This window comes from Aythya ferina, assembly GCF_964211825.1.
Source record: "Aythya ferina genome assembly, chromosome: 15".
Lineage (NCBI taxonomy): Eukaryota > Metazoa > Chordata > Aves > Anseriformes > Anatidae > Aythya > Aythya ferina.
The window spans coordinates 57,877-83,427 of NC_140314.1; the positions used below are offsets into that span (position 1 = coordinate 57,877).

At 35.5% G+C, this 25,551-nt stretch overlaps 1 protein-coding gene across 2 annotated transcripts in view; it reads right to left on the reverse strand.

The window, feature by feature from the left end:
• UNKL (unk like zinc finger) overlaps nt 1-25,551 on the reverse strand; it is a 48,355-nt gene that overhangs the window by 21,346 nt on the left and 1,458 nt on the right. Inside the window, exons 2-9 of one of the 2 annotated variants that reach the window (XM_084537285.1) lie at nt 24,849-25,058; nt 18,553-18,729; nt 15,362-15,495; nt 13,281-13,416; nt 12,409-12,526; nt 9,843-9,927; nt 6,890-7,044; nt 375-563 (exon numbers count right to left, since the gene is read on the reverse strand). In XM_084537285.1, coding sequence (XP_084393411.1) covers nt 375-563; nt 6,890-7,044; nt 9,843-9,927; nt 12,409-12,526; nt 13,281-13,416; nt 15,362-15,495; nt 18,553-18,729; nt 24,849-25,058 — 1,204 coding nt within the window. Of the gene's footprint in view, nt 1-374; nt 564-6,889; nt 7,045-9,842; nt 9,928-12,408; nt 12,527-13,280; nt 13,417-15,361; nt 15,520-18,552; nt 18,730-24,848; nt 25,059-25,551 lie in introns of both variants that reach the window. The other variant, XM_084537284.1, reaches the window with a different exon arrangement.

Here is a 25,551-nt window from a genome sequence, read left to right on the forward strand (position 1 = left end):
AGTCTCAACAGCCAGAAATAATGTGTATTTTCACCATGTTTTCAACAAAAATTAAAAGCAAACCCTAACAAGTCTAGATAGTTTTTGTTTGTTTGTTTTTTCATTGTTATCTTGCTTTATTCTAGGCTACATGGGCTCAAAATAACAATCACAATGCTTCTGCAAAGTTACAACTTACTATATATCAGTTGACACTTTGCAAGGGTGTTCTTGGCCAGTGACAACTGTAGTTTGACACTGTTTAGCTCACAACAGAAGACGGCTCCCAACTCTGTTTTAAATGAGGGCAGATATGTGAGGCAGAGAACATTTTCTTCTGAATCAAATTATGTTAAGATTGCATTTGTAATTCTACACCCATATTGTTCACATACCTGATCTTCTCGTTCAAAACCTGGTGCTTTTGGATAGCTAGATGTTGGTGAAGAAACACCTGATGTACTAGACTCAGAACACAGAACACCATTTGCTAATGATCTCTGTCTACAAAGAGGTCCCAGAGGTGACAAAGAACTACTGCTACTAGAAGTTGATGTTACAGTTGGACTTGAAGAACAGGAAATCTGTAGAAGACAGAAAACAGTGTCTAATATACTCTATAATATTTTTACATATCTATTTTCCCTTTAGAACACAATTAGTTGAAATTATAGATCAATTTCAATTTCTATTAATACAACGCCAACTTCAGCATATCTGTGTATTTTTTGATATTACCTTAAAAACTATCTGATAGCAAAAGTAACATGGAGATATTGTAACTATACAAATTTCAAAAGAAGATGCATTTGTACATACCAGAATATTGCCTTGTTTGTTCCCTATGCACAAAATGACTCTCAGGCAGAAATTACTTGCTTTCTGACAACTATGACTACCATTCATTCATGTATTTCTTTATTTAGTTTGAAGTAAGCATTGTATGACATTTCACACTTTCAAAGAACTCACCGGGATCAAGTTCAATAAGAAAAAGTCAAGTAGAAGTTTGGCAAAAAGTAAGTCAATGCCCATTTGTATATCTCAAAAGGCTGTTTTCTGAGATTCTTAAATAATTCATTAATGAATAAACATCCTCAACACTTTAAAATTTAAAACACTACTGAATTTATACATTTTTGATCTGATATACAACTTCCAGAGAGTTATAAATTTCTGAAGTAAAAGGCTTAAGGTGAAGTTGTAATCTTTGTAAGCAGGCCTGGAATATATGTTCACTCAAAGTATAATTCCAATGAACCTGAAATTTAGAAGTCAGGTGGCAGATTCCTACAATAAACATGTTCAAGTGAAACTGTGGGTACTGCTTGTTTCTACATTTTTTTAAATAAACCTTTTAATTTTTTCAAGCCAGGCTAATAACTAGACTCAGCTCTCTCAGTGGTGAGAACACTCAGTGATGAGACACATTTCAATCCCTCTTTCACTTGATTCAGAACAGTCTGTGAAGTTTCAAGAACCTGAACTAGTCAAGGCTCTGTACGATAGTGGAGTAAAATTCTGCCAAAGTTGTTTTCATTTGTTTAAAGACAAAACACACACTGAATCAGACAGACTGAAAATAACTATATAGCTTACTACTAAACTCTCAACTTAGGGTTAACCTTAACTCTTACTTTATGCTCCAAAGAATGTGAAAGTATTTTAAACAAATCAGGATTTTAAAATGAGACACCTCTCTCCCCAGAATAGCATAACCTCAAGATGTCCCTCCTGCACAGCAGGAACTTCAGATTCAAATTCCTTTAAATCAGGTAGAGGACACACGTGAACCTACAGGTAGGTCATCTTAACCTTGGACAGAACAAACACCTGAACAAATGTAAGCCGTACAGCCACTGAGTATTATTACCTATGCATTCACTCACACCTTTTCCTACATAAAATCTGCTGTTGCAGACCTTATCTGCATACAGTTGCGCAATTATATCGTTTCTGAAATCCAAAGAGAGCTTACCTATGTAAGAATGAAACATACATGTACATATAGCCTGACAGACAACAGAAGTACAAGAGTGGACACCACAGCAAAAGTAATTAAATTGATAGCAAAGGTTTATTCAGACAAAATTCCTACTGAAGTCAAAGGCTGTAGAATTCATGTTTTGATCACAAGCTAGTTACGGCACATAATGTTTCTCTTTCTGTTACCATTCACCGCAAATCCAAAACTGAGGATTGCCCTTGTGCATGGATTAGGAAGGTAGCAATTTTTTTAAAATTCAAATATATTGAAATCTTGCTTATCCTAAAGAGAAAATTGAAGGGAAAAAAAAAAAAAAAAAAGGAAGAAAAAAGAAAAAAAAAAAGGGACACTGCCAGGAAAAATCATTGATCTTAAGTGAAATTAAAAACCTGTGGAGTTTTGGTTTGGTTTTGTTGCCAAAAACTTGTTAAGGTATTCAGTTCCATATCCAAAGATTTTGAAAACTTATTATGAACAATACAGTTACATCTTCTAAGAATATTTAAAAAACATATTTCTGGTAGCAGAGGGTTCCTTAATGCAGCAGACAAGTAGGTAAATTAAAATGAGTAGACAGTGAAGGCACATTAACACCAGAAGTAAGATAATAGTCTAGATAAACTACAGATTCCATTTAAGGATGTGATTTCCCTTATCTGCACAGAATGTTTCTCAGATGTAAATTTCACATCCACATTTTCATATAGGCAGGCAACATAGATTAATTTACAGGCAGAGGAAGACGTACATCATGGTTACCCCCCTGCAATGCAGTTACTCCCTCACAATGTGACCTAATGTAGTCTAGGGGAAAGGGAGGAAGGAAGATAGTCATTATGGATTATTTATCTTGGAGAGCTACCTGCAGACAATAGAACCGTATATGGAACTACACTCTTTTTCAACCAGAAGTAAAGGGCTTGAGGTACAGAGCTACTGGTCAAGCTCAGATGCTATGAGATGTGTATACTGTCAGGTAAGATTATAAGGTGCCATTCATATGACCCTTGTTTTTACAGTAGGTATCAACAGTAGCATTAACATCTACAGAGAGAGCTTCAAGCATTAAGAACTTACACAATAATAATTTGTGTAGTTTTGCCACAAAATAAGTAAGTAAATACTGCTCAGCCACCAAAGCTGCAGGAAGCAGCATCTGATTACACATATGTTTAGATTTTTGATTTTAAACTCTGAAGAGTCAACCATGATGAGAGTAGATAGCAATAGCCTCTACTCTGCCTTTTGTATTTTCCAGCAAAAAAAAAAAACAACACATTAAGTTTTAGTAACTACGTTATATAGTACCACAAATTCTGTGTGACTCAACTTGCAGAGAATACATGAAAAAAAATGTGTCATATAATATCCACAGTAGGCTAAAATATACAAGCAGGAAAAAATAAATTTTTGCATTTCAAGCCTAGGATGAATTTACAGGACAGTTTACATATAAAGTAAGTCTTTTTGGTATGAAGTTATTATTTGGAATTTATTCCTATCTTCTGCCAGCCCCTATACTGTACATTTATTCCCCTAATATAAATGTAGTAAGATGAGCTGTTGGATTAGACCCAAGCTAATATCCTGCTACCAAAAGGGGGCAAGAGACAATATTTAGGAAAAATACCCGATCCTGGTCATTATCTAAGGTCATCGAACAAAAGTAATTTCTAAGGCAGAGAAGGCAAATGGAAGAATTTTAGGGCCACCTCCTTTTCATATCTTTGAGAGACTCCTCCAGGTCTGGTGAAGATGTTCCAGCCCTTAATGTCAACACTTATCAGGGTCCACCTTTCTGTCCAGGCTTGAAAATGCATCTCTTCCATGACTCAAAGGTAGGTGGACTCCACAGAGAAATCATGACAGGTTACACTGCCACTCATCTGACAAAAAATAATTTCTCAAATATTTAGTCATCTATTGCAGCCTGATACACGACACCTTTAAGACCACTGCTCCTGTATCTCAACGATCTCGCTTTTTTTTTGCGCAAGTAAGATAAAAAGAACATTCAAGAAATGTCAAGAAATGTATCACTAGAAACAGTCATTCAACTTAGTGCAATATCAATGCCAAGATGACGAATGAACGTGCATTTTGTATCAGAAGGGACTTTTGTTCATAATTAACATGAAATCAAATGTTAGTACTAACATCAAAATAAGTGTAATATCAGCATGAGAAGGAAAAATAGCATAAGGGAGAGGAAGGGAAACTATAAATACTTAGATGAACATGTAAGGATGTAATGAAGGTATTAGTTTACAAAAGTTATTTAAAACAGAGCCTCCTCACTAACAACTTGGATTGTACAGCATTTTTAATGGGCTCATTCTTTCAATATTTTTTATAGAAAGGGAAATAGTATTAAACTCTCAAACTGTGGACATAGGCAACAGGTAGTTAAACAACTTGCTCCGAGTCAAGGAGGTTTTTTATGACTGAGCAGAGAACCGAGTTAGGTCTCTCAAGCCCAAGGTTTGTGCTCTAAGTACTACACCACCCTTCTCCTCTAGAAGTAAAGAAAACAGCAGGTTACTTCACTGGCGTAATACAGCAGTACAGGTGAAAGAAGTTTTGGAATATGAATAGAGAGATTTAGTTCTGAAGACTCAAAAGAAGTGAGAAAGTCTGACTATGGAGTGAAAAAAAAAAACAAACACTAAAATCACTAAAATTAAGTTCACTTGGGAGCAGCATCTGATGGTGCTGAGAATGAAGATGAAGGAGACAGAAATACAAAGCTTATTGGAACAGAGAGAAAAGCATGAACAAAGAATGTAAACATGGTGCCAGAGCAGAGAAAAATGGAGGGAGGTAGGAAAGCATACAGTGACTGCTTTAATGCTAACAGAAAGCAGTTTACAGCAGATGCAGATGGTGCAAGTAAGCAAGCAACAAAACTCAAGAATTAAACATATAAAGACTTAAGACCAAATTGGTAATAAGAAATCAGGAACTGAATATTCAGAAAAAAATATAATGGAAGTGTAGGTAAGTAATCAAGTGAAAGAAATGGCATGACATTTTGCCAGAGAACAGAAAAAGATGGCTACTTGTAATAAAACTTCAAGCAGAAAGTACAGGAAAGACAGCAGGGTCAACTTCTGCATTTTCACACTTGAACAGGAATGCAAGCACTCTTACTGGAAACAGAATGGAAAATGTACACAATGTTAATCAGAATCCCAATGACTATAACAGAAAAACGCATGTATATGGAGGAAGATTTCTCATGGCTGGAAGGCACATAAGGATAATTAGCATTTTCAGCTGTAATGAATTCATTCATGACAGGCTAAGAAGTTTCTGATATGAGTCTCTCCTGAAAGTTTCAGAAGGTTAGCTTGCCAAATAAACAGGTGGACTCTCTCTGAGAACCTTATAGCCAGGACTCCAGGCTTCTGCCCTGGAGTCCTGAGATAAAATGCTGGCATACTGGTATCTTTATTCTTGATCTACAGGACACCATAATGAAACTACAAGAAAAAGTCAGGAGTTTTAACAACTGCTCTATTTACTTACAATTCCTTTTAAACATTATTTACACTATGTCCTTTCATGTAGTTTCTAACCAAGCAGGATAGACCAACACTTCTGGAAACCTAGAAATGAAATTCTGGTAATAAATGTATTTACATATTAAAAATATGTTAAGAAAAAAATCGCAAAAGAAAACAAAGATGTTGCTGTCTTTATATATTATTGTCCTTGTTTTGACTGGGACAAAGTTAATTTTCTTCATAGGATCTAGTATGGTGCTGTGTTTTGGATTTAGGATGAAATAACGCTGATAATACACTGATGTTTCAGTTGCTGCAGAGCAATGCTTACACTGAGCCAAGACTTTTTCAGCTTCTCATGTCCTGCCAGTAAGAAGGCTGGGAGTGCACACGAAGCTAAAAGGGGACACAGCCAGGACAGCGACCCAAATTGACCAAAGGGATATTTGTATTCATAGAGCATCAGCTCAACAATAAAAACGGGGGGGGGGAGATGGCCAGGGTGGGAGGGGATGCCACTGCTTAGGGACTGGCTAAGCATCAGTCAGCTGGTAGTGAGCAATTGCATTTTGCATTACTTGTGGCTTTGTTTGTTTATCTTTCTTTCTTGTTAAACTGCCTTCATCTCAACCCATGAGTTGTTAAACTGCCTTCATCTCAACCCATGAGTTCTTGCATTTTTAACTTTTTCTAATTACCTCCCCCATCCCACTGGGGGAGCGAGTGATCATGTGGTACTTAGCTGCCTGCTGGGTTAAAAAACAATTATTTTGCAGCAAAACAAACAAAAAGATCTATTCCAACTGATAATAAAAGGAAGATCATTAAAAATTCTGCAATATACCTTGCTAGTTCTTGTCCCCAACCTTTACTGATGAAATTTGCTAACATAGACTACATTTACCACCTTTGTAATCAAACACCTCTCTACTAACAAACACACTGCTTGTACTGCATCACTGCAAGGAGCTTTAAGTAAAGTATGATTGGATAGGACATGCCTTAATTTGTAACACTAGCAAATTAGGACAGAGAAGAGAGCCGTTATCAGGCAAGATCTTCCATGAATGAAACCTCTCCTACAGAAAAAACAGACACGTAAATTAAACTGTCTTGTAGTTGTATATTCGATTAACGACAACATTCCTCAATGTAGCATTCAAAATATTGCACTTTAAGACAGAAAACAAGAACAGGAAACACACGTAATACATAATTAAATCTGGTGCCCTGGGCAGACATTCCATTTAGGTTTTCAAAACCAGTTAAATAATACTGCCTGACATTTCCTGTAGCTGTGATTTTTTCTTTTTTGATGAAGTACAAAGAAATAAAAACAGATGTTTAAGAAATAAAATAAACAATTATATATTGGTACAGTGATTATTAGTAGTAGCTTTTCCGGATTTACACTTACATTTCCAGACTGCCCACTGTTATTTGTAATGCTGTTTGTGGAGTTAAGACTGCTGCTCCATTCATTTGCAATTCCTATGCTGTCTGTTGGAAACAGGTGAGCGCCTGGCTTTGATTGACAACCAGTTTGCAGTATGACTACATTCATGGTGTCCTCTGTTGAAGGAATCCCCAACAAATTACACACAGGTTTGATACTTAGCTGTGTGAATTTAACAATTACATACCTAGTACCAAACAAAACACCCATCACACAGAAACATCGATCACACACACACAAAAAATGTCTCTCTTTCTTTAAATAAAAGCACGAAGACAAGGTAAGAATAATATAATTCATCATTATGTATTTGTGGCTACAAACAAAGGTGAACTACTGTAGTGATACTTTTCTTGCTTCATCAAAAACTGATGGTAGATCAAAACTCAAATGTTTTACCATATTATAGATTTTGCTTTGTTCTCCAGAATGTCTATCACTCCTGAGTTTAAAAACTTTTTTTTTTTTTTTTTTTTTAATAATAACCCCGACTGGAATGTAACAGTGGCATCATAATTACTGAGTTGGTTTTGCCTTTTTTTTCCCTCCATCCAGTCTAGAAACATTTCACTTAATAATAAATAAGTAAGTAAAGAGAAGCTGGTACGTACAGTGCTTAACTTAAAAATGAATAATAATCTTTGAGAAAGTTCACTATTAACTTAGACATAAATCGTAACCAATAATTTATTAATTTTGATACCAAAAAATTTAGCTCAAGGTAACTGAACAATTACTTCCCAATTTCCCAAAGACTACTGTTAACCTTTTCAACATCTCAGATACTTGATTCTTTAAATATAAAAATATATAGACAAGATTTAGACTTCTAGATTTACATACAAATGATGAGTTAATGAAAAATTACTTATTACAGTTAATGACGTTCCTCACCTCATAATTCATACACAGCACACAATATATCAAAATAAGTTAGTCAGGACTGAAAACAAAGTACCTTAATAAACTCTAAAGATACTGTAAGATTTTTTTCATCTCTAGTCACTACTGCATTTCTGAAGAAGTAACAATGAACTACATTTAAAAATCAAATGCGAACATTTCTCTCCCAGATAATAAGTAGCTCTGCTAGAGGGTACAGAAGTGCAAACCATTGTCAGAAACAGGATAAGAATGTGAAATACGGAAGTACTTCTCTACATGGTAGATAACAAAGCTGAGGATAGTTTCTAATGATGAGGTGCTTTTTTTTTTTCCTATCATTTTATTTATCGTAACTCCATCAGCCTCTTAGTATACGGTCCAGTGCTTTATCAAGTATCTTAACTCTTTTATGAAGTATAAAAATCAGGCAGTGACATCCGCATGAAAAATGGAAAAGAGCTTGTCTTAAGTACCACTATGTATGTAAGTCCAGTCCAGCCACATCAAAAAAAAAAAAAAAAAAAAAAAAAGAATCTGCAGGGATTACAAAGAGGATGTCAGTAGATCACTGTTGTTCCTCTTACAAAATGAGTATGAAAAGAATGGTTGGGACGACAGAAACAGATGCACTCATTTTTCGTGATTTATTCTCACTTTCGCTAAGTATCATTTCATGGCGTAACTGCTTGCACAGAGCAAGTCCAGTCAGCTATCTTATGTCCAGCCAACCCTCACACTGTCATAGGAAAAACACTATTTGATTCCCACTCTCTTTTAAATCTTCACAAGTCTTCTTTTTGTGACACAACCACATGCTCCTCTAGTACTCTATAAACGAGTTTAAGTAGATGTAACACCCTAAGAACGTACTGTTAAGAGTACCTTCGAAACGTTTCAAGAGAAAAATAATCTCTCCTTTCTCTTTTCAAAGAATATAGGAATAACACCACAATTAGTTTTTGCTATTCTGCTTATTGACAGTAAGTCAAAGAAACACATTAAATTTGGAAGGTGTGCTTCTACAACTATTCTAATTCCTTCGATGAGTAAACATCATAGTTTCTGGCCTGATTCATGGAAGTTACAAACTCTACAGCATAGACCTCCCCCAGGTTTAAGTGTATTTTCACAGAGATGGATTGCTGTTGTGGGAGGTTGGACCTGAAAAAACAACAGCAGTCTCATGTGATGGCCTGTATCATGGAGATCACTGGAGCTCCTGAAAATCTGTCTTGGAGGAACAGTAAAATATTGTGGTCTTCAGAAAAGAGGGAAGGGTAGGAAAAAAAAAAAAAAAAAAAAAAAGAAGATAAAACGTTCCTGCTGATTCTGAAGAACTCATTGTGAGAAGACAAAGAATGTTACTGTAGGGAACATGTGCTTCCCCAATTTATTTCAACACAGAATGACAGAAGATGCCAAGATACTTGTATGAACGGTGGAAAATATTCCTTTACCTGTTCCACATAGGTAAGCAAGTACTGCAATAAATGGTTGTACAGAACATCACATTTGCCTAGAACAGGTAAACTGCCATTACTCATCATTACAGAATCATAAGCTAAATACTACTTAATCACAGAAATCTGGGGATCTTCAGAGTCGGTAGAGCACCTAATGCCTCTCTTCATCCCTCGAAGCAGAAGGTAAAATGTAAGCCTGGACCGGACCATTATTTATTTGTTTTGAAGCTTATCATAGGCTTCAATAGGACAAGTCATGTATTTAACAAAACTCAAACGTGTGTATACATTTGATAAATCAAGTTCTAAGTGTTAACGGGACAAGCTGCATTTGTAAAGAAAAGCACTTCCTGTTTTACTGCTGCTGCAAATTTGATGCAAATGCAGCAAGCTCCCATAACAACATAGTGTATTGGAAAACATAGAATGGATTTCTAAAAACATGTGACACCAATTGCTATTTATACATTAAAATTAATGACTTAAAGTCATTTCTGTTACAGATACTTAGAAATGACTGTGCACTTTTATGAACACTGATACAAAATAACTGTTCTCTTACTTACCTTCAACATGGGCAAATGCACAAAACGGACCACGTGGGCAGTAACCTGTCTGACGCATATCATTACACTTTGTAGATTTATATATCTAAACAAAACAGAAGCATAGTTAACTTACACATATTTGCTATGTAGTGACAAAAAATTAAAGTTTTCAAACATTTAAATTAAGAGTTCTTAATATTTAATAGCAATATGCAATACACTTTCTCAGGGAATTCAGTTCTTGTGTGTTTTTTTTTTTAAACTTAAATAGAAGAGCAGAATTGTAAGAAAAGTAAACAGGAGATGAGAATCTTAATGTTTTTCTGTAGTAATAATAAATATTAACAATGGTGTTCTAGCAAAGCATTGTTCAAACTGTTTTGGTTTTCCATGTGGCATGGAAACAAGTCAAACACCAACAACAATTTTTTCAAAGTCATTTACATCACTTTAAGAAATCAAAGTTGTTAAGAAATTAGAAGTTGTGCATTCTAATCGCACAACTGAAAGGAAGTCAGAGCTTAAGCAAAGAAGCGAAAGGATCATAGGGTAAGATGTCAAATTAAAACTCTTCCTTTGAGAAAAGGCATGTTGCTCATTCCTGTGAAATTAAATGCTTGAACTAAAATTAAGAGAGGTGATGACCCTATGCCTACCAAGCTGTCCTGAATACCAGCATGAATTATGTTCAACATTACAACAAAGGCAGCACAGCTAATGGAAATAAAAGCAAAGATTGAAGTGACTAGAGCAGATGTGGGAGCAAATCACCTTTGTTTGGTTCAGGGTCAGGAAATTAATTAGGTTATTGTTGCATCAGAATATTTAAAGAACTGGCATATGAAACAGCTGCAGTAAGTATGTACTCTTAGCAAATCTGTCACATCAGAAGTAGTACATCTGACTGAGGTGTTTCAAGTATAGCACACTTAAGTTTGAGAAGAACAAAAATAGCTGATTCAGGCCACTGCAAGTCCGCTAATTATTCTGTCAAAGTTTAATTAAAGGAAGGAAGAAAGGAAGGACAGAAGGACGGACGGAAGAAAGGACAGAAGAAAAAAAAAAAGTGATAAAACTAAAAATACATTTTGTTAAGGCACATCCTAGTAGACTCACCGTATAACCAATAAATCAAAGATTCTCCTCTAAACTGTAAAAGTGGTCATTCTAATAAGAACTTCAATACAGGATGTGTAAGATTAATTATTTCAGATAATGAAGATCATGACTCTTACCAACGTTACATATCTGCTGTTAAACAAGTGGGAAGATGGCAAAGGGTGGTATAATAAAGGAAGGCAGCAGACAAAATTAGTATCCCAACTCACGCATCAGCCCAGTGACTTATTTTAGCAATTTCATTATGAGCTTTGTCATAAATGAAAGTAAGGTAGTCATGCTACAGCAGTCATTAAGCAGGAACACAATGTTATTACAGAAAAGGGCTGGAATATAAAGTAGAAATTAAATAATCTGAAATAAATCTAGACCAAAAGATCTCTAGAAACAAGGACAGAGAAATTCTGGAGCAGCATCTAAGAGTATAGATAGCAAGGATTTATTTACTATAAAGATGCAGATGCTCAATTTATGATAGGGAAAGTATGATAAAGAGTTTGCAACAACTCTAAAGTCAGTATTCTGGTATGCTCTTGAGATGCCTTCTATAATCTTCATAATTGGAAGAGAAAATAGCAATTGCTCAAATGGTATTTGCTTATACCTTAGTTAAGTGTTGAAGTTCCTAATGCAAGAAATTACACTCTGCTGTGAATTCTTCATGTCCATTCAGACGTCCCAAAACCAAAACAGATATCTAAAGATGTACAGGCAGCTTCTCACGTAACATGCCTATTCAGTATCATGTTTGTTTCCATTAACTGGCAAATTTAATACTTTCCTAGTGTTGCAAAAGATTTAAATCTCAGCAGATTGCATGGCACTGCTCTGTTCCCTAGCACTTCACTGTTATGCTCATGAATCCAACAAAGTCACAATGACTTCACTTATGGCGGAATCTAAATTTATCTTGTTTTTCTGGAGTGTCTTCAGCTACTAGGACAGTTTTCTGCTCTTTTCATCTCCTCTTGACCTAATCATTTTTTTGTAATAATTTGACATATATCTTCTTAACTTAAAATAGATTTTTTTTCCCCAAGTTATTGATTAAATGCAATTAGTACTGTGACTTTATTACTGATTCAGAAAGTTAGGCAAAAAAAGAGAACCCATTTATTTATGCCCCAATCTTACATATGGGCCATCAACTTGAAAAAAGTATTTTCACATGAGCCATGTGACAAATCAATCCAGCTAACAGATTAAAGGCATCCAACCATTGAAGAGAACGGTAATTCATTTTTCATAAAAGTATAATAAAAATGCCTATCAATGAGAATCACAGCAGTACAAATAACTATTTCTATGCACATTTTTTTTGTTGCTAAAACCTCAACTACCTGAGGCGTTACATTAATTTTCTCTCCAAATGCCACATAGTATTTCACAGGTATCATCTTTAATCAACAATCAACTCCATAATAAATTTAAAAGCATTAAAGATAAGTAGAAACATAGTTCTTACCTCAGGATGAAACTGCTGCTCTGTACGAGAATGACAATACTGACAGCTATCCCCACTTTCACACCTTGAAGGTTCACCCCATTCATCTGCATGTTTTACATTGGGGCAAGGAGTGGACCTATAAAAAAATGAAGTCCAAGCATGTTTTTATCTACATCCTAGCAGAAGTCTCAAGAAATTTCCCATTAAAACTCAGAATCTTAGCTTCTGGGACCTAGAATGTTGTGAATTCTAGGAGACACCTGCTTTTTGTAAATTCTTTGACAGAAGGAGGACAAGCTAGTAGGATTCCATTTTTCTTCTGTCTGGTGAAATTTATGGACAGTCCTGAGACTGTCAAGCAAAACCCACCAATTCTAAATCTTCCACCACAGCATGAAAGAATACCAAATCAATAAAGAAACTGGTGTTTTAGAATGATAGGCTCATTCCAAAAGTAAGTGAGGCAATGCATTAAATTTTAAATTTTGGTCCTAAGAACCAAAATTTTTCTGCTCATAAACAGAAAAATTTAGGAACAAAAAAAGAAGAATACCAGAAATTATAACTCTTTTTTCATATCAAAGAGGGTATTACCTAGTGATTCTCAATTTTTGCTAAGAATTATAGATATTGTTTTCATCCTTCACAGGAAAGAAGGAAAATTTCATTACTGTTTCATGGTTTTATTCTTCAGAACTACATGATCATTATGAACAGATGCTTTTTTTAGAAAAAAAAAAAAAAAAAAAAAAAGTTTTAGCAAGTCTACTGGAAAAGACATGTTTTTATTCCACTAGGAATATCCAATTGCATAATACAAAAAAACATACAGATCAGAGCATTAACAACTATCCTGACTGACCAAAATTCTGTTCTTAATATTTATGTACCTGTATCTGAATTTTCTGGGACTTCGTCTTCTGTCTCTACTATTGTGATAGTGTGGACACGCATAACCCTGGCGGCAGAGTCTGGGTGGCTTGGTACACTGTTCTGTCTTGTAGCCAGCTAATACAAAATTTGTGTCTGTAAACAGGTCAAAAATTAAAAGAAATAAACAACAACATTTTGCATTCAGAGAGTCTTAAGTGAGCGAGCTTAATTATCATGCTTTTTGTAATAAAAAGTCACAGATTCACTCGTTCTTATAAAACTATATACAATCTGCATTTTTGAAATACAGTCCAATATACCAACATACAAAGTAATCTTCATCACTTTTACATTCAACAGCAACTGTTCAATAAAGTACATAGATAAAGCACTAGCAACCTATCGGCAGACAAACTATCCAGAAATTCTCATTATACACATTCAACATTTTAAAAATGAATACCCAAAACTGTAAGACAAAAACTAAAACCATTTCAAATTTTATATCTGCATTTTTCTTAAGTTTAGTGTTAATAGTCCTTACTTCACCAAAACTACTTTCGTGTTAAGACATATTAAGACTACCCAGTAAAATCTTCCTGAACAAAATCTAGAGTCTCTTCTCTCCCTTTGCCTATGTCTCTACATCTCTGATTCAAGTAAGGAGGAATTATGAGATGACAAACAAGGTTCTGTCTAAAAATATGGTTCTGTCTAAGAAAATGTTAGACAAGGTTCTGTCTAAGAAAATGTTAGAAAAACACTGTAGAAGACCATAAATTAGGAGGCAAACTTCAGCTATCAGCTAGCATGGATTTGTGAAGAGTAAATCATGTCAAATCAATCTAACTCCTTCCTAAGGTAAGAAAATGGTTGTACATATAAAGAAGCAATCAATGTCATGCACCTTGACATTAGCAAACCTTCTAATCTGAGATGTTCTCAAAAATGAACTGCAGAATACGACAAGATTCCTGCAGGATTTGTGGAAAACTAGACAAAAAAGCATTCTCAAAGAGTCATTAATGACATACTTTTAAATAGCAGAGATTACTAATCAGAGTATCACACAGCATCTACTCTTTGTTCAGTCCTTTTAAATAGTTTCATTTAAAACTTAAGAATATAAAGCTGAAGTCACCAGCTGAATGATTATTTTCAATCTCTAGTGATTATGTTCCATCTCACCATACTCAGGATTGAACGAAACCATACAACATTATATAACATACCCCTATCACAATGCAAAGACTATGGTCTATACTTTATTAGTACTTAAATGACTGGAACTCACCCTCTAGTAGATTCAAAATGTATAGCAGGGACAAGTATCATGCAATTATCTCCCTCAATTTCCTTAGAGACAACACCTTCCTTTGACCTCTTACTATGTTACTGTCCCCACATGAATTTTTGAAAGTAACTGTACCGTGCAATCTTTTCTAAAGTAACATTTGAGCAAGAGCTCTATTAATATCCTTTTAATGCTAACATCTTTGGCAGTGTAACATGCAAGTCTAAACCAAAATACATGAGAACCAAATTTGAAAGCCTTCGGAAAACCAAGACAATTGAAATTAAGTACACAATGTAATACTTTCAAGACATTTTCATAATTTAATATTCTCCTCCAATTTTCTGTTTAATATTCTACTTCATTCCTGTTAGTCAAGCTCAGCAAAGAATAAAGTAACTAACTAGTTTACTAACTAAACTAGTTTACTTACTAAAGTAACTAACTAGTTTTCTAACTAGTCCGTTAGTAAATTAAAAATGAAAACTCTAATCATTATTACTACTTAGCGCAAGACAGAGCTTCTACTGACTTTAAGAGCATTTATTCAATTGACACAGATTAGCAACTCTTGTATTAAGTAAACTGGAGGAGAACTATTAGACATCCTCAAAACATTTTCAATATACAATCTGAATATGAATGGGACAGACTGTACAAATTGTTCACAAATACACGTATTACTTATTAAACCAATTTTTTACTCTATTATAAAAAAGACTTGAACTTCTCTCGGGGTTAACCGAGTATCAACAAATTGCATCAAACACCAATAAACAAAGAAAGGAGACAGGCTAACATTACCCTGCCATCTTGGATCTTCACTAAGGATCTTCTCAATCATTGCTTGACTTGCTAAAATCCCTGGTTGCAGATCTGGAATACCTTCACCGCATCCTAGCTGCCCATTCTGGAAAGACTCCTGCACCTGAAGTTCTCTGGAATGGGGAAAGAAAATAATACTGCTAAACTGTATAGCTACAGTAACCCTATCTGTCTTACAAAAAAAAAAAAAAAAAAAAAAATCATGTCCTATCAAAATTATGTCATTTAATCTAAGTCTTAACAAGCCTAAATTGGAAAAAAAAATAAATTGACTGTTTCACACCATTACTTGCACTAAAGCAAGTAAATAGACATAAGGAATAACCTCATAAACTAATCAAAGACAACATATGAAAGAGTGCTGGCTTTACATACACAGCCAATGTTTGTATCAACAATGTCCATCCGTACCTCTGCATGTCAGCATGCTGACATTTTGTATATGTTATTAGTTCCTAATATTCCACTGCCACATATGAGTTTGGGACTACAGTGGTAGAATGAAAAAAGTTAGAGAAGTAAGGGTGATCAGAAATACATGAAAACACTTACATAGGGGAGAAATAAATACCTTAAGACTCTTCACCTTGGAAAAGTGAAGATTGAAGGGAGATGCAAAATATTATTTACAGAAAACTAGATCATATAAAAGAAGCCAAAGCATTTTGGCTCATTGTACCATTCTGCAATAAAAGTACGTCAAGTCGTTTGGGAGACATAGTAGCAAATGACAATCATTATGAGGAAATGGAATACTTCTGCAAGTATTTACAGCTGCTTTTCAGGTAAGCAGCCACAATCTCGGTGAAAGATCAGAAATGACCACTACTAAACTAAAACTTATTGTATTAGCAGTATAAAACCACTACCAAAAACCCAAGACAACATCATTATACCCTTTTAACAAAATCAAGCTGTACAGAGATTCAACAAAGGCAAACCAATACAATGGATTATTTTATTAAAAAAAAAAAAAAAAAAAAAAAAAAAAAAAAAGGATGCTAAAGCAAAATTATATTAGGCAGACTTTGAAACAATGAAGAAACAAGGTGAGGAACCAAATACCAGAGGTGGAACTATAATACTCTGTCTTCATGAGAATCGGAAGTCTCTATTTTCAATTGGCACTGCTCTCTCAAAAGACATACTCAAGGAGCTTAACTCCTATTCCAAAATACTCCTACTAAAACAAGGACCTCTGAAGAGGAATTTGAAAGGTACGGGGGTTTATAATGTAAGTAGTTATATAACTTATATAGAGAACTTCCCAGACCCCAAGTGTCCTCCAAGGAGAAAAATCTCAAAAAGGAAAAGAAAATGAGACAAACCCCAAAGCCTAGTCTAGAGTCTTTCAAACTGTCAAAATATGTCTTTCACAGATTCAAGGAGCACATGGGCAATGAGAAGGAAAAGAGGTACTATTTCTAAAGAACATTTTTTCTTTAATGTGAATGTGCAGAAAAGCATGTCTTTTAAGGGAAATAACGTCAATGTCTGCACCATTGATTTACTGTGATTTCTTTGCTCTTTACTTATAATGAAGAAACCCTAGTATCATTGGCCATCTTAGAGCAAAAAGATCACCAAACAAGAATGTCTGATTGTTTGGACTTCCTTATGAATGCTGAATGCCTGAAATCCAGAGAAGCAATGGCATATGACTTTTTTTCACAAACACCAACGTCTGAGGCAGCCTACTTTTAGGTTCAAGCAGTTAAAATGTAGAAGCCTACCATGAGTGTCTTCAGCTTCTCCTGATGCTTTGTATGCAGCCAGTCGCCAACAAACGAACACATTAAAAGATATTTAGAAAAGAGAGCTTGACTTCAATATTGCCATACATTGGTTCCTCATTCTAACACTTTACAGAATCATAGAATTATAGAATATCCGGAGTTGGAAGGGACCCACAAGGATCATTGAGTCCAATTCCCAGCTCCACACAGGACCACCCAAAAAATCAAACCATATGTCTGAGAGCATTGTCCAAACACTTCTTGAACTCCAACAGGCTTGGTGCCATGACTTCCCTGGGGCTCTTCTCCAGTGCCCGACCATCTTCTCAGAAAAAAAAAAAACTTTTCTTGATACTCAGCCTGAATATAATGCTCCCTTGGGTCCTGTTGCTGTCACCAGAGAGAAGAGATCAGCACCTGCCCCTCCACTGCCCCTCATGAGGAAGCTGTAGACCGCCATGAGGTCTCCTCTTCTCTAGGATGAACAAACCAAGTGACCTCAGCCACTCCTCAGAAGTCCTCTAATTAGAAAAGATTATAACAATACTAATTGTTCTGCATTCAAACTGACATAGTATCATACTGCATATGCTAAATGAGGGAAGTTAAAAAAAAAAAAAAAAAAAGAAAAAATGGACAGATGTGGACAGATGTCTTGCAGCAGAAACATCAGCTATCTGATGGAGGGGAGTCTTCTGTAAAGTAAAGCTCTATATAAGTAATGTGTAATACACACAATAATACACATCCAGTATGCAACCAGGCAATGCAGCAGTGAATTCTGTGGCAAAGTATGAATTTATTCAAAATATGATCCCCCAACACATGGTTGGGAATAATGGATAACAAAGGAGATAATGTAGTATAGCAGCCATACCAGCTCAAATCAAAGGTTCTCTTAAACCTGGAACTCTGTCTCCAGCAGTGGCCAACAGCAAACGCCAAAGGAAGAGTGTAAGAATAAGGCAAACACATACTGACGCTTCCCCAGAATGCTCACCCACTGTCCAGAAAGTGATACTTGTCACCCTCCAAGGCTTCAAAGGAATTGCTATTCTTTCCTATCAAGTGTATACAGACCATTTAAAAATGCCTAACACAACTTCAGAAACTGAAAGATGTAATTTGTAAATGTAAAAACCATGTGCAAATTTACAAGGCATAACACGAAGTATCTTATCTTTCATCAGTCATAAGAATTACACAGATGTCTCTTGAAACTGCAAGACACAAAACATTACTGTTTGTATTCCCCAGTGTGCTTAGATCCATCATCAGCGTGCTATCTTGATGCACAGTAAAATACACTCTTATGTTTATAGTTACAAAGGAAAGTATATTTTTCATGCAAAGCATACGACATTTTCTGGTGTGCGGTGATAACAGACATGGTATTTCCTACAAACTAGTCTGCAAAATTTGAAACAAGACTACCTTATATCATATACTGGAGGTCTAATGTCATGTGGCCCATGAGCAAAGGCACAGTGAATTCCATTCTTCACACAGTGACCCCGGGCATCTGTTTCATGGATGCATGTTCCAGTCTTGTAATATCTGAGATGATACTTCCTTTCTGTATCTCCTGTTGTTCGATGCAGGTAAGCACAACTATACAGTAGAAAGAGGAAAGTTAAAGCATTGCTTTGAGTTTTGTTTTTAAATGGTAAAATCTGAATTATACTCTCTCTCTCATTAACTTATAACAAACAACTTTGCAAGATTCTTCAAATAGAAATTGTCCCAATAAATTATCATTACAGATCAACTTGAAAATTAAAAATGTTAATCTATTTCTTAGTCTCATCTAGAGTTATAAGAATTTATAGCAGGATGGTTCACAAAGATATCCTTAATAAACATAGTAAGCACATATATGCTTACTATAACAAGCAACAACATCTGAACTAAGAAATGACATCCTCCATACTGATACAAGCTTAAGTCATTCTTCACTAAGAGGTCCAAAGAAAGTGTTAATTGTTTTTTAATGCTATCGTCATCTAAGACCAAGGGGGTACTTGAAGCATCATGATTTTTTTTTTCTGCCTGATCTTTTTAAGTGTGAAACTTCTTGAACAACCTGAGAGCAAATCTAAAACAACTCTTCTATTAAAAGGAAGAGAAAATTCTTGCATCAGCAAAACATCTTTGTAGATATACTAACAATTTTTCACACACAACTATACGAGGTACTGTCTGTACTCTAAAATTGCTAACATTATGTGTGGATTGTAATTCTAACTACCAATTATAAACAAATGAAATAACTAAATAAATAAACGTACAGACATGTCTGTTCTCCCTCAGTTTATTTCAGTGTAACTAATTTTGGTCACCTCTGGGTTTGAAAAAATACTTATCTCTGAAAATTACTTTCCCACATCCCAAAGAAAAAGAAACTGCATCAAAATACTCAGGGAGTGGTACAGAACATAAAAAAAAAAAAAAAAAAAAAAAAAAACATAGAAATGTGTAAATAGAGGAAGAAAGGTGAAGTGCTAAGTAGAGTTTAAGATTCATAAGAACTGATGCAGGCCTAAGCTTTATCTACCGTATTTTTAAAAGCTTGCTTAGAAACTAAACAAATTATTTGAAAAAATTTACAAGTTTGGTATTTATACATTATAACCAAAATTATATACTTTTCCTGCTGTGCTAAAACACCCACACCTTGCATTGGCTTCCAAGAATCAATAATCTTTATGATTATTGAGAATCAAGTTTCTTCCCTCCAGGAATTTAAAAATATTATTAAACAAGATAAACGGACTGCAGCTGATGATTTGTACCTATATCTCTTTAAATCCCAACAGAATTAATTAGTGGGAAGACTTGGTATACCAAATTCAGTGTTACATCTCATTTTTTTCAATCTAAGATGAAACACAGTCTAAAATCAGTATCTAGAAGTTGTTCTTGTATGCTTCTTGGTTCTACTGGATAAGACGGGATGGAATTTTTGTAGGACTTACTTTGGTGCCTCATCTAAATTTTGGAAGAAATGCTTTGTGATGTGTGAATTGTGTTATGCAGCCCTCCTGCTCTGCTAGAATTGCTACTGACATAGAAAAACAAGAAAACCCACAGGTCTGTCAGATACTTTTGTCAGTCTTGTACTGAACTCTAAACAAAAGGAACTGCAATCTGAGATTATATTTGAGATTATATTTTCATTATTGCTACTGTTGAACCACTAGCAAAATTTGTGCAGGACTTAAATGGAAAAGCAGACCAGGAGACTGATCATTACAAACTCTAATCCTTCACTCATGTGCACAGCCCAAAGGTGAGAATACTCTGTCATATTCTTATGCATAATGCTTACACCTCCATTTCCACATTTTGCTGGTTCCTGTTGGAAACAAGAAATAAACATACTCCACACAGAACTCTAAAGGTTTACATTTCATTGCTTATCTCTATGTCCATCGTCCCTTCCCCGGAGGGGAAGCAATGAGATATCTGGGCCTTTTCCTTACAGGAATCACCTTATCAATGGATGTCCCACAAAACGTTAAAGCCTTCAATTATATTTTAAAAAAAGAGAGAGACAGAACTGGGGAATATAGACATGTCAGAGTGTCAGACAAACTAGACACAGCTTGTTGTATGCCAAGTGAGAAGGACTGCAATATTCAGGATACAAATTTTCCCACATAAAGACAAAATGGATTCCCAAAACAAGCTGGGAAAGAAGTATAAGCTGTGGCACAAGACACTTGTGTCTGCTCAATTAAACCTACTTTTGTTTGGCCTAAGACTCGATACTTGTGACATCAACAAAAAATCTGAATATATATAAATATGTACAGATTTATATATATATAAAATATGAATTTTATTGAAAATATGGCCATCCTACTGCACACCTTGCTAGCTGCCTTAAAAGTCCCATTTGAAAGTTGAAATCCTCCTGTCACCAAAAGAATGTTTTAAAGAGGCAATCCAGTGTGCCTGGGACTCTTTATTTGAATTTTCACAGAATCATAGAATGGCTTGGGTTGGAAGGGGCCTTAAAGATCATCTTGTTCCAACCCCCCTGCCATTGGCTTAGGCTATACTGTGGAGCCCAGAGCTGTATGCAATAGCCAAGGTGAAGCCACACCAACACTAAATATAGTAGCAAGAGAATCATCTCCTCTGACCACCTGGCTATGCTGCGTTTAATACACTCCAACATGCAGTTTGCTCTCTTGGCTGCCAGGGCACGCTGCTGGTTCATGTGAAGCCTGCTGTCATCAGCACCCCCAGATCCCTTTCTGCACAGCTGCTCTCCAGACACTCATCTCCCAGTAATATAAACCATTGTAATATACAGCTTTCAACAAATTTAGTATTTTGATTTAAAATGGTAAATTTTAATTATCATCTGATTAAATAGCTGCAAACTTATAAACTCATTCTTACGTGCCACTCATTAATACTAAAGTTGTTCAGACATCGCTTACTCCTTAGGAAAAAAAAAGTTTAGAAAGAAAATCCCTGGAAATTAACATAACTATTTCACGGCCCGTATTTCTACAGTCATCTCCATCTTAGAATAATTGCACAGAATTTGCAACTCTAGTGTATGAGATTGATCCCACTATAACAGGTTGCCCAAAACCCCATCCAACCTGGCCTTGAACACCTCCAGGGTTGGGGAATCCACAACTTCTCTGGGTAACCCGTTCCATTGCCTCACCACCCTTTAAGTAAAGAATTTTCCTTTCCACACTCTTCTTAATTCACAATGTCATAAACATTCGAAAGATATCCTTTAAGGATAAACAAACAAACAAAAACATCCACTTTAAAGGGAAATACTAGAAGTACTCAAATGTATGAAAAGAACCACAAATTTCTACTTCTGTTCTGATCACTGACATTTTTGCCTAGAGTTACTCACAGTGCTCTTCTGTAGTAGACTTCATTCTAATTCACTGTAATTCCTTCAATCTTAGAGAAGTCTGATGTTGTGGACACTAATATATCCAAAATAAGCTTCTCTTTTACAATCTGACATCATTTGACTACAATGGTTAAAAACAGATCAGATTTTAAAAAAGTATCACTTCTCTCGCATGTCAAATTTAGAGGAACACTATTCATTGCTCATAATATATTCCTCTAACTCTTGAATTAATCTAATCTTTCTCACAGGCCCTTCCTTAAAACAGATTGTTTTAATTTGCTATCTGTAGAAAAACTCTCTTCTAAACAGCTTTAAATTTTTAGGCTTCCTTTTATTCCAAGTTGAATTTTGGGATGAAATAATACAGCCAAGCCTAGGTAAAACCTACAATTTCTACTTAGCTCTCTTGAAAGTCCGAGAACAATTATGGATGTCAACATTTTTCCTTAATTGCTAGCATTATGTTAACTCAAACTCCATTAAACTACCTGTATTCATATGAGCAGAACTGGAAAATAGAGATACACATAAAAGCCAAAAAAATACAAGCACATGGGCATGGATAGCTTAAAACAGGGGTGTCCTGGCACTGCCGTTTCTAACCTCGTTCTAACAATCTGAAATTGCTCCAAATAAAGGCTACATTTTAGGCAGAAGACAAAACAAGGAAAAAAAAAAATATTTTGCGGAGTTCTGTAGCAGAAATGCTGCTATTCTGTGGGCATATTCTCAGAAATGCTGGTGCTTCCCTCCATTTTCTCCTTCTGCCACTACAGATATGCTTTGGATATTTCTTAAATATCTTTAAGAAATTTACATTTGTTTTTTCTTGCCTTTTCCAACTATTTGTCCTATATACCTTTTCTCTTCTACCTTAGCCTCAACTGGCTATCAGCTTACAGTAGCTGACTGCCATTTCTAGCCACGAAATCTCAGTACCAGATCTAGAATAAGGCCAGCTGAATCTTCTGTCACAAACATCTCCAATAATTTCACTTTATAACTGAACAGAAGAAAACAGACTCCATTTTCTTTATTCACTTATATCTTTGTTTTCCTAATTTGCCGTCTGCTTTACTCATTTTTTTCTCTTAAAAGCCACACCAACACTAAATATAGTAGCAGGAGAATCATCTCCTCTGACCACCTGGCTTGTCCTTCTTTGCTTAAAAGAATTCAGTTACATTTGCATTTTCCTCTCAATTTCTCCTGCAACGTATCTTCCAACTTCAACATTCTACATGTATTATACTTCTGGTGAGACGTCTCACAGGACTCCAACCTTAGTCCCTGTTCTTATCCTTCTTCAACTGAGCGACTTCTCTGCAAAACACAAACTTTAAAACCACTACCTCTTTGCTGTTAACTCCCAGACCTATCTATTTAATGCAAACTATAAGCACAACATGCTAAGACAGAGGTCTGAATCTCACTACTGGTTTTACTTGTCAAGTCCTCTGTACTTCTGTTATGCCAGACAACATGACCATCATCCCTTGACATGTAGGCTTCTAACCTGGGAGTAATCTTCAGCAATTGTAGGGTACAGCCTTTCCAATCCATCTACTGCAAAAGATTGTGCAAACTTTCATCTCACTTTCCAGCTATTGAAACACCCTCTTATTTGCTTCTAACAGTGCAATCTTACCTAGCTAACATCCTTTTAAAAGACTGCTTCCTTCTTCTGCCATTAGCATCAATAACTACCACTCAATAATGAAAAGTCAGTTTTTGCCCCTGGTCGATACATGACACAAACATCCATTACGTTTTTGTTGATGTTCAAACAAGAACTGCTCATACTGCCCTAGGACTAGCAGAAGTGCTTTACAAACATCTGAAAAAGTACTTAATTGTTCTCTTTTAAATCATCCCTCAAAGACTTTTGTTTGTTTGTTTGTTTATATTGCTTGGGCATGGTTCTAAATATTGTCACACTGTCCACTGCTTTTTTGTTGTCTACTTTCTCTTGTTATCCTTGCTGTTTAGCGTTTAACACCTCTGTGAAAAATCCACCCTTTTTCTTCTGTGTCTACAGCCCGTAACACAAAAGATACCTGGTCCATGATAAGTGCTACTAAACACTACAATAACCAAAACGACTATCTTCCTTTTTCAAAACAGGTGAGCAGCATAACGATGTATTTCCTGGATGTTTTCTCTGTCCGAAGCCCTTCCTTGCTTCCATCACTGCAGATAAAGCTAGCTCCTCTATGATATATGACCACAGTATACCCAGCTCCTATAATATATATATATATATATATATATATATGCACACATATGCCTGCCTGCCATACATTCTCATCTCCGCAAAGCCTAATCCCCTCCCCATGTCACTACACGTGTCCCCTGTAGTCTTATTCTAGAAGTGACATGACATATCCTTGGAAATACAAATACTAATGGTCTAGCCAGACAACGAACTATGAACTTCTGTTGTTCTCTCTGTGGAGGCATCAAAAAACAGCCATTCTCCTCTACTATCCATCAATCTCTATACAACTCAACTTGCACATGCCATTTCAAAAAGGCAGCACAATTGCCAAAAAAATGTGCAGCAACAACAGGAACAATACTACCAGAAAATTAATTTCTTATGTTATGCTTTAAAGATGGTTACAATGCAAAAATGTGGTTTTAACTCTACGATAGCCTAAAGAATATACACTTACATAAAAGCATATGCGTCAAAAATTGGCAAATCATTTATAAAAAGTTGTTCTCAGTCAAACTTCAGGATTCTATCCATCATTTTTGCTAAGGAGAAATTAACATCTTTCTGTAAATTCAGTAATACTACAAACACTTAGGATTGAAAGAAACCACTTACTCATCTCCATCTGGGCAGATTCCTGTAGTCTCATCATATTTTGTACAATAAACATCTGGACTGTAGTTAAAAGTCCCATCACGCCTTCGTATAGGTCTACGACGACGCTGATTTAGGAAATGCCAATGAAAACAGGTAAATGGTCTGTGCTGGGTACACTTGTGCTGCAAAAATAGGGGGCACTGCTCTGTCCTAAATTCCTTTAGATACCTAAAAAAATTAAACTGTGTTACAAGTTTATCTTATTGGAGGCACATTTTTACAGTATTAACAGGGCACTTGACAATTGCGTGCATTTAGCCCATGAAAAAATTTACTGATGTACCTGCATACAGTTTTAGCTCCTATGCATGATTTACTGTTTAGTGGCTGAATACAAGTGACTTCATTCTTTCATGACAGATGCATTGTGAATAAAATACCGTGGAATGCCTGGCAAATTATACTATGTTATGTAACTGAATTAAAAACAAATAAACAAACTTTAAAACCACAGTAGTCAGAATTTTGCCCTAAATAACCACCAAGCAGAGATTATAAATCTGCCAAGGTACTTGAATGAGCATTCATATAGGTTGCTGCCACACAAAACAGTCCAACAATGGCTACTCTAGCTAAATACCACATCTAACTTAAACACTGGTGCTTAATCACAGTAACCCCATAACATGGACATGCTATATCAAAAGCTAGAGGATTAAAA